Below are 20,732 nucleotides of genomic sequence, written 5' to 3' on the forward strand. Positions count from 1 at the left end.
CGCTAGATGGCAGTGCGGGCTCGAGTTGCCTTTAAAAGGACTCAAGTATAATGCCTGTCAGAAAAAAAAAGAATATTTATACAAACAAAAAAGTAAATAATTTAATAAGTTAGTTTTGAGGTATTGATATGAATTCTGAATATAGTTTACAATCTAGAATGATTTGACAGTTATGACACGTATGCGATTTCTGACAGGCATTGCGTTTGCTTACTAAGTTTACGGAAGAGCAACTGGTGGAAGTGAACGCAATTTAATGGATGAGAGAAGGAGAAATCATCGATCTACGTAGATAATACGCTCGAATTTCTTCTTTAATAGTTTGGAAAAGGTCGCAAAATGCCTTTATTTGGCCAAAATCCGTTCGATCAAGACGTGGGTGAGTTTGACTGTTGTTTTTGTCGAAGTGTTGTGATCCTGACAAGTCAACAGGGCCGATACAGCGCAATGTTTGCTGTCATATCCTCAAGATCTTTGTTTTCCGCTTTGTTTATTTCTTCCATTGCTCTGATAATTTATAAATTGTATGCCAGGATATGATTATTAAAGATTTCAAACGTAAATAATATAGTTGACTGCATCAATAAAAATAGTCTAAATTTCTGAAACTTTTTAGATGAACATTTAACGTTTCAGTTATTCAGTTTAAATACTATATGTCAAAATGATATTTGAGGAGTCTTATATTTCATGTATGTCCCTTTATATTTATATGTCATTCTATCTGTTAATAATACAATATAATATTATAAATGTAATGAATAATAAGACATAACGTGATATAAAAATGTAAATATAACAGGAAATGGTATATTATCTTGCTTATATGAAGTATTGTTAAATAATAAACTCAAGATGCTCTGCTCTTTAAATTTCGTAGATTTAAAAAAGTTTATTTTTTTTTTTAAATCTATTTCCAATAAGCATGAATGTCATCATGTTCAGTGGTGTTCATTTGTCAGAAAGCGTGGGAACCCAGTAGCATACATGTACATTAGTTTTATTTTCACAGCTTTGTCCTTTGAGAGCTCAGTGTGAATGAATTTCTGAAACTGCGTGTTCCTCTATATTTTTCCTTTAAGTTAGTCATTAAAATGTGACCAGTTTTTTTTTTTTGTTCTTGAAGGAGGGGACAAATAATCTATACTAGTGGATTATGACAGAAACGGTTGTGCCTGTTGAGACAAGCTGGATATGTAAAATAACAGGCAAAACAGGCTGCCTTGTCCGTTTAACGGGATGCACATAAAACTCCTTCTTACTAACTACTTAACAAACAATTGTCCTTCCTAGCATGTAAAATTAATATTCACTTATTTTAACTTATTTTTTGTTTTTGTTTAATTTAATTAATTAATATTATATTTTTTGTTACAAATAGTTTGCTTTAGTATTGTGTTTGTGCATTTTCTGGGTTTATTGCCTTTATGTAAATAAAAGGACGTTAAAGGACATATAAAGGCAGAGACTTTGACACCCTTTGATATGGCGCAGTAATGACACCTTTCATTGAGTCATTTGGATGCTCCTTTGCATTTTCAGAGAAAGCAACTAGTGAAAATAACACCGCAGAGGACTGGGGCCTCATTATGGACATCTGTGACCGGGTTGGGACAACTCCGAATGGGTGAGCTGAAATATCAGCATTCAAAAATGTTTTGAATAACTATGTTGTTGTTTTTTTAATGTTTACTTTTGTAACAATTAGTACATGAATGTTGCTTGTATGCATTATTGTTCTTCTTATATAGGTACATTTTATTTGATGTATTTTTATTTAATTTTTAATTTTTTATTTTTTTTAAATCTCTGTAATATAATAATGCACCAATTTGTCGTTTTCACTCTTATTCTTTTATAGTGCAAAGGACTGTCTCAAGTCTGTCATGAAGCGAGTGAACCACAAGGTCCCTCATGTCGCTATGCAAGCGTTAACGGTGAGGCTCTTCATCTTCACTTCCCATTGTAGCAAAACAGAGGCGCAAGGGTTTCTGCAGTCCAGAAAACAATCATATGGGTTGTCACAGTGTTTACATTCTTGTGATAGTTAATCTATGAATGTTATTCGTATAGTCACTGTACACTAAACTGGGATAGAAGAAACAAGCTGTAAAAGCTTTAAAAACTCCAGAGCGCTTTAGTCTACAAAGAATTCTCACACTATTTTTAGATATCTTGTCAAATTCTTTCTCATCTGGATATAGCTTTACTAAAGTGTATTACATGGATATTACATAGGAATAGAATGGGTTAATAATTGTTATTGTAATAATAATTATTATTGCTATTAATAAAATCCCCCCATTATGCTATTGTAAAGGTTCCTAATTTTGTTTTGGAAGTCTCCTACAACAGGTTTACATGCATCAAATATCAAAAAACATTTTCAATAAGCCACTTTTCCACCGAAATTACCCGGAACAATTTGTCCCAGGAAATTTTTCCCCCAGAGCTGTTGCTGCCTGTGCTTCCATTGTGGTCTAAAGTACCGTGAAGATTAGGCAAGTGACGTAGGACTGCGCGCAACTTTCAAGTTCTCACTGAATTTCATCCTCCACACATAAGCTTAAAAAAGGCTGAACCTCGCCGTCGGTCCATCGGTCATACTACATTGTTGATTCGAATAGCAAGCAACTCTTACTGCACACACCGCAACAGACTTTTAAAATGGTGGTTGAAATAAAATGCTGTATGGAGTCAACCAAGCAGCATGTGAATGACTGATGTAACAAAATCTTGTTCCATCCTTTATCATTACTCAAAGTAGTAAGTACAACAGACAATCTGCATTAACGGACACAATTTTAGGTAATAATGGACCCACTGCTGATTAACAGAACTATTTCAGTAAGACAGTAATAACGTCAATTAGCCTAAGACCTACACAATATAAAACACAAAACTACATATTTTGAACATCCGGTAGAAAATATGTACAGTACAGTCCAAAAGTTTGGAACCACTAAGATTTTTAATGTTTTTAAAAGAAGTTTTGTCTGCTCACCAAGGCTACATTTATTTAATTAAAAATACAGTAAAAACAGTAATATTGTGAAATATTATTACAATTTAAAATAACTGTTTTCTATTTGAATATATTTCACAAAGTAATTTATTCCTGTGATGCAAAGCTGAATTTTCAGCATCATTACTCCAGTCTTCAGTGTCACATGATCCTTCAGAAATCATTCTAATATGCTGATCTGCTGCTCAAGAAACATTTAATGTGTACAATTGTACAAAATATTTGTGTACAATATTTTTTTTTCAGGATTATTTGATGAATAGAAAGTTCAAAAGAACAGTGTTTATCTGAAATCTAATCTTTTGTAACATTATAAATGTCTTTACTGCCACTTTTGATTGATTTAATGCATCCTTGCTGAATAAAAGTATTAATTTCTTTAATTTCTTTTCAAAAAAATAAAAATAAAAATTCTTACTGACCCCAAACTTTTGAACGGTAGTGTATAATGCTACAGAAGCTTTGTATTTCAGATAAATGCTGTTCTTTTGAACTTTCTATTCATCAAGGAATCCTGAAAAAAAAAAAAAAAAGTACCCAACTGTTTTCAACATTGAAAATAATCACAAATGTTTATTGAGCAGCAAATCAGCATATTAGGATGATTTCTGAAGGATCATGTGACACTGAAGACTGGAGTAACGATGTTGAAAATTCAGCTTTGATCACAGGAATAAATTACTTTGTCAAATATATTTAAATAGTACACAGTTATTTTAATTGTAATAATATTTCACAATATTACTGTTTTTACTGTATTTTTAATTAAATAAATGTAGCCTTGGTGAGCAGATGAAACTTCTTTTAAAAACATTAAAAATCTTAGTGGTTCCAAACTTTTGGACTGTACTGTATATCCGTGATTAATCATACTTACAGATTATGATTCTGAGGAGCAAGTTGGTCCAAATAAAGTGGGTACTGTCCCATCTTTAATGGATAAGTGTTTTGTAAATCCCATTTAGGCCTCACAGAGATTTGAGATCAATCGTCAAAAGTTTATACTGCTGTTTTGTCACTGTGGTCATTTTAACCACTGACTCGCCACATCCTCATACTTTGAAAGTGTTTACAAAGAGAATTTGCTCTTGCAAAGCAGAAAACTCTGTCTTCTCTATATGTACACAACACGAACCAGCTACAGTGCTATGGTAATATTCAAAAAAACATAAGAGGGGCACTTTAATAATCTTTATGATGTGACATTTCACTCACACATATTTAAAATACAAACAGTTATAGAATGTTACAAGTGTGCAGTAATAATAGTTATTAATATTAATCTTTATTATTTCATTTAAACACATTTATAATATAAACCATTATAGAAATGTTACATGTGTGCAATCACTGTTTGTATAGAACATTTCAATGAATCAATCAAACCTGTACACAAATTGGTAAATCTGTAAGCAAATAATGGCTGTTGAAATATTGCTGTAATTCCCCTGTTTAGTTGCTAGGTGCCTGCGTTTCAAACAGTGGAAAAATCTTTCACCTAGAAATCTGCTCGCGGGAGTTTGCCAGTGAAGTTCGTAGTGTGTTGAACAGGGTAAGGAACTTCAGCTTGCTATATATATATATATTAGTGTAATTATATACATTAAGGCAAATCCTGGTTTCAGAGTACAATAAATTTTGATAATGGTTACTATCCTTATCCTCTTCTCCTCAGGTGCACCCAAAGGTTAGTGAGAAACTGAAGGCCCTGATGGTGGAGTGGGCCGAAGAATTCCAGAAAGACCCGCAACTGAGTCTCATCAGTGCCACCATCAAGTCCCTCAAAGAAGAAGGAGTGACCTTTCCTACCGCAAACACTCAGGTAGGTTACACTTTATTTTGATGGTCCACTTTAGACATTCCACTAACTTATAAGTAACTTTGCAACTACATGTCAACTAACTATCATTAGACTATATAGTAGGCAAAAAATGTGACAAAAAAGTATGTCTGAATTCACAATACTCATAGAAGGGTAGGCAAAAAAACCACTTTACTTTCCCATGAGGCCACTAGAGAGGATTTATGAATGGCAGCGAAGTGACGCAACTGGTGCTTGTAGGTCACATGATTATGACAACATGTCGAATGTAGTATGTCTGAATTACATTCATATTACAGACATTCATACAATATAGAACATACTTTTTTAGTGTTCACAAAGTAAGTAATAATTACACAGCCATGATTAATTTATAATGCATCTCTCATACAGAGGTGGTTCTTGACTATTGATAATTGACTAGGGTCATTTATGTTATTATACTTTTAATGTATCTTTAAAAACTTATGCTCTTTTTCTAAGATTGACCAAAACAAAAGAGAGTAAACAATACAGAAAAGCTCACAAGAAAAAATTAAATCAGCTGTAAAAAATAATTTCAGGTTTTGCCCACACTGTCAGGAGTTATTTAGATTGGCTAATGTATATTAGTGAAATATTATCACAATTTAAAATAACTGTTTTCTAGTTCAATATATTTCTGTCGTGGCAAAGCTGAATTTTCAGCAGCCATTACTGTAATAAAGTTTTCCAGGATTGTTTGTTGAATAGAACAGCATTTAATTGAAATATAATTCTTTTGTAACATTATAAATGTCTTTACTGTCACATTTGATCAAATTAATGTGTTCTTGCTGAATAAAATTATTAGTTTCTTTCCAAATTAACTTATCCTGATTACTGATCCCAACTTTTTAAACAGTAGTGTATCAGTGCTGTAGGTATGATATACAGTTATCTAATTTAATAATTAATACCAACAACAACAAATATACACTTGTAAAAATATTTTTCTACATTTTAAGATGCATACATGTGAATATATCAGCCACAGAAACTTCAAAACGACATTGTAATGACCTACATTGCACACATGGCAGACACAGATACATCTGTCACAGATTTCTGTGACCTTACCAGTACAGAAAAACAAACTGAATAACTAATGAACTTAGCAGATCTGGGATGTAAAAAGTCGCTTTGAATTTAAACTCAGCCAAGTTACAGGGTCATTTATCTAGGCCAAATACCAGCGGCTGCTGTCTGTTCATCAGCATCTGTGTTTATGAACAGCTGACTTCACAGTGAGATCCAAAAGGATCATGGAATAAGTTAATAGTAGGAATACTTGGGGGTAACACTTTATTTCGATGGTCCACTTTAGACATTCTACTAACTATAAGTAACTTTGCAACTTAATGTGAACTACCAGCCATGTGACTAAACATGACCACTGTTTCTCACATGACATATCTGTTACCACTTTAGCTATTTGTATAATTCAGCCAAGTGCGTCTGGAATGCTAAAGCATGAGTGTAAACTGGAGACAAGAGATCCAAGAGGTTAGAATGGAATTTCCTGCTACATATTTGTCGTAGTGATGTCACAGCACTCTGAGATGTCAATTCTTCTTTGTTCTCTTCCTCCTTCATTTATTGTGTAGTTGACCATTATGTTAGACTACAGGACTAGTGCATGTGAGCTTTTCTGTATCTGTTAATAAGTGTCGACTAGTTAAAATAGGTCACAAGACTTTACTGTGTCACTCAAAGGTCATAATATACATGTTATCTCAAAAACCTACTTATGTAAATGGGTTGTGACGGAGTCATTAATTAATCTTATCTGATCAATATCAGTGTTTTTGCTACTAATATTTTTCTTTGGTATTTATTGTAGTACATCTACAGATGGCGTAATAGTTCTGTGTGTGCATATACAGTACAGCTGTTGTGCAATATAATTAAATTATATATCATTTTATACATTATTATTCAAAAGTTTGGGTTCAATAAGTTTTTTTTTTTTTTTTAAGAAATTAAATCTTTTATTCAGCAATGATGCATTAAATTGACAGTAAAGACATTTACAGTGTTAATGAAGATTTCTATTTCAAATAAATGCTGTTCTTTTTAATGTTCTGTTCATCAAAGAATCCTGAATCCTGTTTTCAACTGATAATAAGAAATGTTTCTTGAGCACTAATTCATCATATTAGAATGATTTCTGAAGGATCATGTGACACTGAAGACTGCAGTAATGATGCTGAAAATTCAGCTTTGCCATCACAGGAATAAATAAAATTTACATTTTAAAATATATTCAAATAGAAATAAATTATTTGATTTGTAATAATATTTTTCAGTATTAGTGTTTTCACTGTATTTTTGATTAAATAAATGCAACCTTGGTGATCATAAGAGACTTCGTTCAATGCATAAGAGACTTTTGAATGGTAGTGTATATGGATATAATATATACTTTGTTGTTTTTTTATTTTGTTTTGGGGTTTTTTAAGTAAATTTTTGCAAATCAGTGCTGATGTGTTATCATGTGATCTATACTTGCAGAGCTCCAGCACAAAACCCATTAGCACTCCTGCCACGAGCAGAATTGCTGATGATGATGATCTGGCCAAAGGTGAGGAAGGTTGTTCATAATTTCATATTTTTTTTGTTATTAGGGTTTATTTAGCCTCATCTGACAAATGATTTTGGGGCCCTGCCAAAGCATCAAAAACTTATTTGGCCTTGTAACTGTGGAGTCAAACCATAGTCTTCTTTACTGAGATAATGAGTGTTTGTATTTTGTATTCTGTGCAGCCATTGAGCTGTCTTTACAGGAGCAGAAACAGCAGGCAGAGACACGACCCCTCACCATGATAGCTGATCCCCCCTACAACACCAATGGAGGGAAAGAGTCACGTAAAGTGCGCGCACTCTATGATTTTGAAGCGGCTGAGGACAATGAACTTACTTTTAAGGCTGGAGAGCTTGTGCTCATTCTAGATGACAGGTATAAGATTTTTTCAAGGGCATTATTTTAATTAGTGTTGAATAAATATTGTGTAATTTTTCATTAAATAAAAAAAATGTAATTAAAAGATGTACAGTGCCCTCCAAAAGTTTGGAAACACCCCTGGCAAAGTGTGGTTTTGGACGGTATCAGCATAAATCCTTATCATTTTTTTTGGTGCAAATACATTACAGTAACTTGAAATTATCATTGAAGACCAGCAATAATAATTTTCGTTTTGATTACATAATAATGGTAATATATACATGTCAAAGTCAAACATGCCCCTTTGCCAGCTGTGATGCCTGGTTACTGGTTTAAACTTGGTCCAGGTTTGTAAAAGATTTTTGTGTCAGCACACCTTAATAGCTTCAACAATTGATTACCAATTAAGTTTAGAATACAATGAACCAATCAGAACCCAGTTTAGGTCAGATGGCTGCTAATGGTGGATATTTTGATGAATTGAAAATGTAAGTTTTTTCTATGTATAAACTGATTATGTAATAAAATATGTTTTCGTAGTTTGTGTTGTCCCTTATCAGTGCAAAATTATCACAAAATAAAAGCGATTCATGCCAATATTGTCCAAAACCCCACTTTTCTAAGGCGTTTCCAAACTTTTGAGGGCAGTGTATTTAATTTAACTGTTTATGCTGTCTTTAAATTTCCCAATAGCCCATATTGGTTGTCTCTTCTTAAATTATAACGTTGCTAATATCCAACAGTGATCCAAACTGGTGGAAAGGAGAGAATCATAGAGGAGTAGGCCTCTTCCCTTCAAACTTTGTCACCACCAACCTGAATGCTGAACCAGACCCTGGTAATACACTTTATGATCTGGATTTTTGTGCTGAAATAATAATTTGTTTTTCTACTCAAATTTCACTAACAGATCTCATGAATTCTCTTTTACTGTAGTGATGTATGTAGAGAAGACCGTAGTCCTGGAGGAGCCCATCATTGAAGTCAAAGCTGAACCTGAGCCTGTGTATATAGATGAGGTGAGTGCTGAATGATCTTTGGGTGACTCAGCCACACCTCATCACTAATCTAGAAAAGTGTCCAGAAGAAATTGACATGGTGAAGTTCTTTCAGTTTATTATCTTGATTGTTGTTCTCTACAGGAGAAGATGGACAAAACTCTCTACCTTCTCCAGAACACAGACCCTGCAGATGCTTCACCTGACAGCCAAGAGCTAATCACATTAGAAGGTACCAGGATGTCTTTAATGTCTTTTCTGCAGATCATAATTGCATTTAGGTGTAGGGGTGGGCAGTACAATCAAAATATGACCATAAGTAATATGTAATGAACCCTTTTCACAAACTGTGATGAATGGTTTCCACAGTTGAATTCAAGTCTGCATGTAACGTCCCTATTATATCTTCCCTATTATTATGTATATCCGTGTGAAACGGCTTGTTGAACAAGAAAAAATGTAGGATGGGACTTGATTTTGTCCATTGGGATTTGTGTGGTTTGCTGTTGCTGTGATCTCATGTGAGCGTCAGGTTTCCTTGCACCATTAAAAAAATGTTATGTTATCAGAGAAGAGATGTCGCTGCATATATGTCGCTAATATATACGTTTTTTTTTTTTAAATGTACATTTCTAACACTACTTTGTGTTATATTACTTGCACATTAAATTACAGAAGAAAAGGTGGGAGGTGATGGCAAATTTGCCATCTTTCTGTCTTCTGACCAACATAATCAATCTCTGGATATTTTTTTCCTCTTATGTAAAGTCATAGAAAACACTATTGTGGATTTTTTTTTTTTCTTTAGCCAATGGGTTATATTAAAAATTATATTTTTTTGTAGTTGTCATTCACCACTATAGAAGTTTACCCAACTATGACGACATCCACTTCTGAGAACCCCAGAATAGTGAAAAGTTGCCCATTTTTATATCAGATCATTACATGCATCTCTAGAGTGCTTAATTCTGATTGGTCAGAATCTTTTTATATATATATATATATATATATATATATTAAAAAAAAAGCCTCAACGTGACTGTTATCCATCATTTTACATCTGTCTTATCACAATGACACAGTGTTACTTCTCCTTGTGTCTTGGGGAGTAGCATATCACAAACGTATCAATGAGAACAAAAGAGCAAGAACGTAAGAGAGATGGCTCTATCAGCTGCCTCAGCACTCACCACACAAATGAAATCTTTACAAGGGTCTATTTACAAGGTCTTTTTTCAGGTGAATAATAAAAAATGCTGATTATGGTAGTAACAATCATTTCTAAAGAAACAAGTACAAAGAAGCTTCAGGTTTCAGGAGCAGATAAGGCCGAAATAACAAACAAAAGGTAAACTACCTGTGAGTAAGAGTCTAAATAACCTATAAAAAGAATCAAATAAACAACAAAACTTTTCCCTGACTTCCTTACTAACCCAACGCAGGAAAAAATAGTTTAGCAAAGAAAATGTGCCACCTCCCTACTGCTTCTAAAAGTAAAAGTAACCCCTTAGTTACACTGCACGCATCTGTGACACGTAAAGGCTCCGGCGAGGTTTTGTTCCGTCCTCTACTCACACCAGAAGCTTCTTGATTCGCGAGAGCACTAGATTTGACTGTTCGATGTTGTTTTCCTTGATTTTTTTTTTTTTTTTTTAATGGCTAAATGGTTATATTTTGTCCAGTTTAATTGTGTTTATTGCTATTCCATACTTTATTTTGCTGTAGCCTACAGACGAAGTTAATACACTTAAAAGTCCAGTTATGGATGACAAGGACAAAATTCTTTCAAGTTTTTCAACTTTGAATCTCTTGTCGTCAATTTCTGGCCTCCTGGTGATGTGAAATATGAGCAGGAGTCTTCACAGGGTGATTATTTTGAGTTTATTTTGTATTTGAGCTGTGCGGCTTGGACACGGCATCTGTCAAAATTAGACTTAGCACCTATCTTTAGTGAATCGGCACAGTGAGCCGCTTCTGGGACGCTTCTGAAACGTGCCGCGGCACGGCTGATGTGAACACAAAGCATTGACTAGAGTGGCTCAGGATCAGCTCCGGTAGCCGCGTCGCAGCCGTAACGCACCGCAGACACGTGCAGTGTAAATAAGGGGTTAGACTACAACACATCAACTTTGGCTGCCACCACAGCAGGAGCAACAGGTCTTCTTAAAACAAATATAGCTCAGTTCACACACTCAACTCTACAGCACAATGTCTGGGACAGCCGACAGGTCACACTCTCTGGAGAAAGTCTCTCTCTGAACAACCAGTTCCTTCTGCTTAAATACAGGCTCCTCTCCACAATCACTGATGGCACCAATCACACTCCTATGAGAGGATATGGAGGAGCACAGGAAAACAGGCAGAAAAACTACATTTCCCAGCAGGCTGTTAGCCAGCTGGAAAAATACAAAACGACACAAACAGTCGCAGTAAAAATTAACAACAATAAATAAATATATGACCTGGGACATAACACGCCCACCAATATATTACAAATACCACTGTAATTTGTAATAATTGAACAAACATACAGTCTTCTACAGGTATTCATAAGACAATTATCAGGACATAGGCTATTACATTTTCTGATCCCTTTTTATGATGAATTTCTAAATTATACTCTTGTACAAAGAGGGACCAGCTCATTAGGCGTTGATTAGAATTATACATTTGAGATGATCTGTGTAAACTAACACTGGTACAATTACCTCAGACATAAACCTCAAAGTGTTTTGTCACTGTTGTCATATGTGATATTGTACACAAGTTTCGACAGTAAATGATGATCAACCCAATTCCAGGGTGTTAATCTTTTGTTCTCTTCATCTTCTAGATGCTTGTGAAAAGATGAACCCAATGATTGATGAGAAACTAGAAGAGATCGACAGGTTTGTTGAAATCAAAACTTACCCCAAAGCAAGCTGCCTGTTTTCCCAGTCTTGGCATATGAGAAAGAACATCTCTCTCATTTCCGCAGGAAGCACTCAGAGTTATCCGAGCTGAATGTGAAGGTGCTGGAGGCTCTGGAGCTGTATAACCAGCTAATGAATGAGGCTCCACTTTACAATGCATACTCCAAAATGCAGACTCTCCAAGGCACTTACCCAGGAGCCCCTACTCCTCTCACTATGCAGGTTGGTCCAGCTATCTAATTGGAAAATTAGTGGCAATTCAGTCCATGATATTCTGTGACAAAAAAAAAAAATTCTGGGGGGTTTTCTTCTAAAGCATTATTCTGACTTCTTAATGTATGGATTTATTGTCTCTCAGGGTTATCAGCCATCTGGAGCCTACATGTCCTCTGGTGTTCCACAGGGCTATGGTCTTACAGACCAAGCTGGCCCTCTCTGCTCTCTTCCTCCTTCAGTCAATTCAGCGGCCACCAGCCAACAAGCACAACCTCCTTACATCAGGTAATATAAATGCGTCCTGCTAGCCTCCCTCTAAATCTCAAACAACTTTTGCCTGGTCTCCATGTATACGAACAATCAAAAAATCCATATCGGTTGACCACTAATCTGTATGTGTCTATTCAGTTACTGAGAAATGCTTTAAAGGTGCTGTAGAATTGAAAATTTAATTTACCTTGGCATAGTTGAATAACAAGAGTTCAGTACATGGAAATGACATACAGTGAGTCTCAAACTCCATTGTTTCCTCCTTTATATAAATCTCATTTGTTTAAAAGACCTCAGAAGAACAGGCAAATCTCAACATAACACCGACTGTTATGTAACAGTCGGGATCATTAATATGTACGCCCCCAATATTTGCATATGACAGCCCAAGTTCAAGGCATTACACAAGCCAGTATTAACGTCTGGATCTGTGCTCAGCTGAATCATCAGACTAGGTAAGCAAGCAAGAACAACAACAGCGAAAAATGGCAGATGGAGCAATAATAACTGACATGATCCATGATATCATGATATTTTTAGTGATATTTGTAAATTGTCTTTCTAAATGTTTCGTTAGCATGTTGCTAATGTACTGTTAAATGTGGTTAAAGTTACCATCGTTTCTTACTGTATTCACAGAGACAAGAGTCGTCGCTATTTTCATTTTTAAACACTTGCAGTCTGTATAATTCATAAACACAACTTCATTCTTTATAAATCTCTCCAACAGTGTGTAATGTTAGCTTTAGCCACGCAGCACTATCAAACTCATTCAGAATCAAATGTAAACATCCAAATAAATACTTTACTCACATGATCCGATGCATGCATGCAGTATGCATGACGAACATCTTGTAAAGATCCATTTGAGGGTTATATTAGCTGTGTGAACTTTGTTTATGCACAGTATTATAGTCGAGAGCTCGGGCGGCAGGGAGCGCGAGGATTTAAAGGGGCGGCGCGCTGAATCGGTGCATAGTTAATGATGCCCCGAAAAAGGGGATTAAAAAAATTAATAAAAAAAATCTATGGGGTATTTTGAGCTGAAACTTCACAGACACATCTTGTGAAAGAACGTTCTAGGGCACCTTTAAAAAAACTTTCATAACAATTTGCAATATTATCCCACAGACCTTTTTTGTCAAAAACCACAGGAGAAGGGACTAATATAATAATACTTTCTCTTTTTTTTTAATTATATACTTTTGTTTAAAATGTTTCATTCTGATAGTGGTGTTTTTGAAAACTGCCTTACGTAACTGCAAATTGTTTATTTTTTGCAGCGGCCCCATGAATGCACCATATGTGAACCAAGCTCCCGCCCCTTACCCGCCACAGATGGGTGTGGCTATGGACATGTCTGCCTATCAGAACGCTAATCCTGGTATGCCTCCAACCTCCTATCCGATGTCAGCTCCAGCCCAACCCGCACCCCATCAGCAACAAGCGGCCTTCTACCAACAACCCCTTCTGTAAGACTGTACGACAGGTCCGACTCCACAGCCGTAAAATCCAATGCAAATTCCAAATGGTGAAATGAGTTGGAGAGTATTTTCCTCTCTCATCTCTATTGATGTCAAGAGGTATGCAAAGATTCGCTGACATTTGTCTTCGCAGGACAGAGATGTAATCCATTCGAAAGGAAGCAAGCACTTCTTTTTCTCTCCCACTTATTAACCCATGAAGCAGTTTAGTGCAGGTTTTCAGAGTTGATGGAATGAGTCACACTAACCATAAACACAATTTTCATCATCTTGTGATAATCACCAGCATATTCGTCTTTATTTCTGAATGTGAATTTAAGATTATATGGTAAAATGCACATACATGGATATTATTCTTCATTTGAAGAGACTATTCTTTAAGACTTAAGATTAATTGTTGCCATTTTCCATTTATTTCTGGGTTAACTGACCCTAAACTTTAATTTCTTGCCTTTCAAAAGCAAATGTGGGGTTTTTATCGATGGCACCTTGCGTTTTAGAGAGGACAGTTGTATGATGAAGATTATACATGGATCACCAAACCTGGAATGAATTTATGTGCCAATGCTCCGAGCACTTGTACAAACTCCTACAATCAAAATGGCAGTTTTAGGTTCAACATGCTGTTAGTTAGATTCCACAATTATGGGACAGATTTAGTAGGGGCAGCAATGGGCTAGAGACTTTGATGTAATATTCCTTTGCAACCTGTGCTTTAGAACTGACAGTGGTCACAAATGCAATCCCTTTATGGTCAATCCATATGTTTCACTGTATAATGATATTTATAATATGCAAGAACCGCTTGTGTTTGCATTGTGGGTGTTCGCTGTTGTTTGACTTAATTTAAGCATGTAAAAGTGCATACAGTATAGTTTTCATCTGGTCTATGATTTCTTCTGCTGGAAATGATTGATTAATTGTTTTTTGCTTCTTACATATGTAAAGAAATGTGCTTTGCTGATGTACCCACCCATTTCTCTTTAACTGAAATGGGAAAATGTATAATTCCCTTACCATATTGACAGCTTTCATTCTTGTTAAAATGGGATTAATGTAGTAAAATATAGATGAAAATTGTCTTTTTTTTTTTTTTTTTCATAAACTGCTCGAGGAAAAAAAGATATTGTATATTAGATGTTAAATAAATGGCTTTGTCTGTATTGCACCTTAACTTTATAAACATTTATTTACCACCAGATGCCTTGTTCTTTCACGAGACCGAATAAACATAGAAACCAATTCAAAAGACTTTATTTCAGAAGCTGCTGTATATTTGTAAACCTGTATGTTTTAAGAGATTTAGAGGGAAATCTGTATTGTAGTCATGGACTCAATGTTTTGTAACATCAAGATTTCTTTGTACCCTGCCTGCTCATTTTTCAAATTCCTTTTGTAACACAGTGATCTGTTAAAGTCTTCAGAAAATAAAAACTACCTGTTTCAAAGGTTGCTTTTCTGTGGATACTTTCCCAGCGTTCTCCCAAACTGATCTCGATTTCTATTATACATCATTTGTGCATCAAATCTGGTTGTTTTGTCAAAATCTTCTTGCTAAGTTATGCATAGATGATAATTATCAATCTCATGAGTGAATCCTTCCTCATAGGGTTTGTTGGAAAGGCAGCTACTGCTGTGATACAGGTCCCCATGCAATTTAGCATTTCCTTATCAGCTTTTTGTAGATGCAGCACACAAGATAAAATATGCCCTTCAGTAATTCTCTTGGTTTTCATCTTTGCTGATGAATCTATACATACGAGGCCACTGAGACAGTAATATTGTCATTATTAAAATGGGTCACACATCACATTAGCGTTCATTTTATAGTGTTATCATTTATGTATTGAGAGACAACAGCTTATAAGTCTCCTACTTAAGGAGAGGTATAGGCTACTACAGGTATGAATTTGGTTGCACTGACTTCCCACAATCTTGCATTTAACAAACAATAGATAACAGACAACAATTTTTCTTATAATCATATTTCATGAGTAGAAACAATTTTGAGATTTTTTTTCCCTTAAGTTTTAAATGACATTGGTAACTGAGATTGTAGATCATTTTACAGTAGGGGTTCAATCTTCAGCTGGCTGGCGGTAGCAGCCACTGACAGGTCACGTGACCTGGTGGCAGCTGCCAGTCTGATTCTGGCAGGTCACGTGACCTGCCATTGGCGCTGGTGGCAGCTGCCAGTCTGATTATGGGAGGTCTGTCAGAGGTTCTGGTGGCTGGCAGAGTATAACACGTTCCCTATATCTCTGTCGCTGCATGGAAATACATAATTGTATTATTAATAATATAACATTATGACTCTATTCTTTTGTATAATTCACGTTTTAGATGGGTTTTTCTCAATTAAAGCAGTAAAATGACCGTGATCTCAACTGGTGGAAAATGACGCTCAGCCCAGCCAGTCACTGCTGAGACGCGAGTATAACGCGCTCTCTAATCACTCTCGCTGCATGGAAATACATAATTTTATCATTATTAATATCATATTATGACTCTATTCTTTTGTATGGTGGACGTTTTAGATGGGTTTATCTCAATTAAAGCAGTAAAATGACCGTGATCTCAACTGGTGGAAAATGACGCATAGCCCAGCCAGCCACTGCTGAGACGCGAGTATAACGCGCTCTCTAATCACTCGCTGCATGAAAATACATAATTGTATTATTATTAATATAATCTTATGACTCTATTCTTTTGTATGGTGGACGTTTTAGATGGGTTTATCTCAATTAAAGCAGTAAAATGACCGTGATCTCAACTGGTGGAAAATGACGCTCAGCCCAGCCAGCCACTGCTGAGACGCGAGTATAACGCGCTCTCTAATCACTCTCGCTGCATGAAAATACAATACAAATGACCGTGATCTCAACTGGTTGCTATATGCTTCGCTGGACGCTTCAACCATCCAGCCACTGTTGCCTGTCATTCCAAAGAAATCATTCTAATTTGTATGCATACTGCTAATAGTTGTGACGATTTTATGTTTTGTAATAACACGAGTTATGCAATAATATATAGCATAAAAATGGCAATTAAAACGTGAATTATTCTAATAATACGACCCTTTCTCAACATTAATCCTAAATCTGGATACAATAATTTTAGCGGCTGTGGGGAAGTTTAGGTCTCATTTCTTGATTTCATTTTAAAAAGGTGTGTTTGATGTAAATATTTAGATACATTGACTTTGTTCATTTCTTTTAAGGTCACGGGCAGCATAAGCAACATGACCACCTGTAAATCTGCTCACCTTCTGAGAAAACTTGTTTCACAAATATGTTTCACATATTTACAATATTTGGAGGGGATTTGCATGTTTAAAAAGTTGTTGTTGAGTGTTAGCTTGTAAGTAAGTGTAAGATAAAAATTTTGTGGAATGCAGCAACTTTGATTTACCTAATTATTCATGCCTCTTTTTTTAATGTTAAAAATAATAAAATACATGTTTACATTTTTTAATGCTAATGTAAACAACAGGCGTTTGGGTAACATTTATTTGTCCATTTCTCATTAATTATATATATATATATATATATATATATATATATATATATATATATATATATATATATATATATATATATATATGGGAGGATGTACAGTTTGTACAGTATAAATAAAAATCACGAGTCCCAGTGCATGTGTGTATGAAATACGATACTCAAAAGTATGTGCATGTTTTTGTTGTTGAGCATCATATTTATACATCAGGCTTTTATAGCTCAATTTTTTGAAAATCAATCATAATATAATGTTCCCCGAAAGCATGCTGTGTTATATTTGACACTTACATTAACACGAAAAAAGTAGTTTATTAGTAATAGTAATTTTAAGCATTAAAAATTGTGTATAAATATGAATAATCAAGTTGCTTCAGTACAGTACATTTTTGCCTTACACATACTTCATGTGTAGGCTATGTACTGTCAATCAGAGGACAGAAAGCATTAAGTAGATTGTATATATATTTGAGGTAAACCCATCTGAAACGCCAACCATACAACAGAATATAGTCATAAAATTAGCTGTATTAATAATAATAAAATTATGTATTTTCATGCAGCGAGAGTGATTAGAGAGCGCGTTATACTCGCGTCTCAGCAGTGGCTGGCTGGGCTGAGCGTCATTTTCCACCAGTTGAGATCACGGTCATTTTACTGCTTTAATTGAGATAAACCCATCTAAAACGTCCACCATACAAAAGAATAGAGTCATAAGATTATATTAATAATAATACAATTATGTATTTTCATGCAGCGAGAGTGATTAGAGAGCGCGTTATACTCGCGTCTCAGCAGTGGCTGGCTGGGCTGAGCGTCATTTTCCACCAGTTGAGATCATGGTCATTTTACTGCTTTAATTGAGATAAACCCATCTAAAACGTCAATCATACAAAACAATATAGTCATAATATGATATTAATAATAATAAAATTATGTATTTTCATGCAGCGAAAGTGATTAGAGAGCGCGTTATACTCGCATCTCAGCAGTGGCTGGCTGGGCTATGCGTCATTTTCCACCAGTTGAGATCACGGTCATTTTACTGCTTTAATTGAGATAAACCCATCTAAAACGTCCACCATACAAACGAATAGAGTCATAATATGATATTAATAATGATAAAATTATGTATTTTCATGCAGCGAAAATGATTAGAGAGCGCGTTATACTCGCGTCTCAGCAGTGGCTGGCTGGGCTATGCGTCATTTTCCACCAGTTGAGATCACGGTCATTTTACTGCTTTAATTGAGATAAACCCATCTAAAACGTCCACCATACAAAAGAATAGAGTCATAAGATTATATTAATAATGTTATGTCTTCATGTAGACAAGAAGCACAAAACTGTGTATTCCTCTTAGGAAACTTTAATAACTAAATTGAACAGCAGAATAACATGGATGCACATGCTCAGCATACTTTCTCACTCTTCTCACTTACTTCCTATGTATATAAATATAACTCAGAAAACTCGAGTGCCATCTAGTGGTGCATTAATGTAAGGACATCACATATTTCCCACTTAGTTAAATTAATTATTTCTTAAGATGACAATTAGCATGAAATATAAATAAATACCATAAAATCTGAAATGTATCAACAATTCCACATGTATATGAATTATACACTAAGCAACACATTAAATGAATGCAAAAGAGTGCTGAACAAGAGTATGAACAAAACTACTCAACTACTATTCAGTACTTGAATTTTCATGTGATTATGTGTAATGTATGTTGCAAAAGTCCATGTCAGTTTCTGTGGCTAATGGACATAGTCCTTTAGCCAACCTGGCTCACGTCTTTGACGTCTCTCCCGTGGACAAACCTACAAATTCACAAAACTAACAGAATGCATAGCTGACATTAAAAACTGGATGACAAGAAATTTCTTATTATTAAATTCAGAAAAAACTGATTTCCTAATCTTTGGACCAAAAACTTCCTCACGAAAAAACCTTGAATACTCTCTAACACTTGACGGGTGCTCCATTAAACCTTCGTCCTCAGTTAGGAACCTGGGTGTGCTCTTTGATACCAATCTTTCATTTGAAAGTCATGTTTCTAGTATCTGTAAAACCGCCTTCTTCCATCTAAAAAATATATCTAAATTACGACATATGCTCTCAATGACAAATGCGGAACAGTTGGTTCATGCATTCATGACCTCAAGACTAGATTATTGTAACGCTCTACTGGGTGGTTGTTCTGCTCGGCTTTTAAACAAACTACAGTTGGTTCAAAATGCGGCAGCTAGAGTTCTTACTAGAACCAGAAAGTATGACCATATTAGCCCAGTTCTGTCAACATTACATTGGCTCCCTATTAAACATCGTATAGATTTTAAAATCTTGCTACTTACTTATAAAGCTCTAAATGGTTTAGCTCCCCAGTACCTAAGTGAGCTCTTAATGCATTATAGTCCTTCACGTTTATTGCGATCTCAGAATTTAGGCCAGTTGATAATACCCAGAATATCAAAATCAACTGAAGGCGGCAGATCATTTTCCTATTTAGCACCTAAACTCTGGAACAATCTTCCTAGCATTGTTCGGGAAGCAGACACACTCTGTCAGTTTAAATCTAGACTAAAAACACATCTCTTTGCTCTTGCATACACATAACACATCATCAATACATTAACATTTTTCAAATCCGTTAAAGGATTGTTACGCTGCAATAATTAGGTCGGCCGGAACCGAGAACATTTCCTATAACACTAGATATACCTGTACATCAGAACAAGAATGGCATCTACGCTAATATCTGTCTCTCTGCTTATCCTGAGGTTTGCCGGGTGCTGGATCCAGGCCGTATCCAGGTCAGATGGAGAACCTGCGTCTGGACCTGACTACAACGTAGCCCAGGATCCCCGTATCCGCTTGCATATATTTATATATAATCGATTTTTAATCTCTATAATAAAAATGTACAATTCAGATTTTGATCTCCATATACATTTACATATATATATCTTCCAAGGGGTTTTTTCCCTCCTAGGACTTTTTCCCAGTGCTAGCACGCTGGGTTTTTCTCCTAGGGGGTTTTTTCCCACCCCTGGAAGTCAGCCGACATTGGCTTAATGTAGCACCATCTTGTATATGTTACATATTACCACGCTTGTTTGTACAGTTTTAACCACTTCCCTTTTTTTCTGTGCTTCTAATATGTAAAGCTGCTTTGAAACAATTACCAATTGTAAAAGCGCTATATAAATAAATTTGACTTGACTTGACTTGACAAGCATCAGAAGACACTGAATTTCCAGACAATGGAACATGAGAGGGAATCAAGTTTTCAGCATTGATGGTCAGTCCATTACCTAGCGCTTAGTCGGCATGGGTGCAAGACACGATGCATGCCACTTCTTTCCATCTTCCAAGAGGTAGGTGTAAGGGCCAACTTTTTTCCTAACCTCAACTGGAGGAGTGAATTTTGGATGGGCTTTTGGTACATGTACTGACTTTTTAATGCGCACTTTATCCCCTTTTTGGAAAGAAAAATGGCGCACTCGATGCTTGTGGTCA

General features: G+C 35.4%; 1 protein-coding gene across 2 annotated transcripts; it reads left to right on the forward strand.

Annotated features, from left to right (window-relative positions):
• Window positions 1–225: 225 nt before the first annotated feature.
• stam2 (signal transducing adaptor molecule (SH3 domain and ITAM motif) 2) lies at window positions 226–15,137 on the forward strand. 2 transcript variants are annotated; one of them, XM_067409641.1, is made up of 14 exons: window positions 226–379; window positions 1,543–1,627; window positions 1,862–1,937; window positions 4,482–4,577; window positions 4,701–4,847; window positions 7,380–7,458; window positions 7,632–7,824; window positions 8,553–8,647; window positions 8,746–8,828; window positions 8,952–9,039; window positions 11,641–11,695; window positions 11,785–11,941; window positions 12,078–12,220; window positions 13,489–15,137. In XM_067409641.1, the coding sequence occupies exons 1-14, from the start codon at window positions 340–342 to the stop codon at window positions 13,679–13,681; spliced, it is 1,530 nt and encodes a 509-aa protein (XP_067265742.1). In that variant the 5' UTR covers window positions 226–339; the 3' UTR covers window positions 13,682–15,137. The 2 variants fall into 2 exon arrangements, with proteins under 2 accessions (XP_067265742.1, XP_067265743.1); XM_067409642.1 differs by having other exon boundaries at window positions 7,380–7,449.
• The last annotated feature ends 5,595 nt before the right edge of the window (window positions 15,138–20,732 follow it).

The sequence above is a fragment of the Chanodichthys erythropterus genome, chromosome 14, assembly GCF_024489055.1.
Source record: "Chanodichthys erythropterus isolate Z2021 chromosome 14, ASM2448905v1, whole genome shotgun sequence".
Lineage (NCBI taxonomy): Eukaryota > Metazoa > Chordata > Actinopteri > Cypriniformes > Xenocyprididae > Chanodichthys > Chanodichthys erythropterus.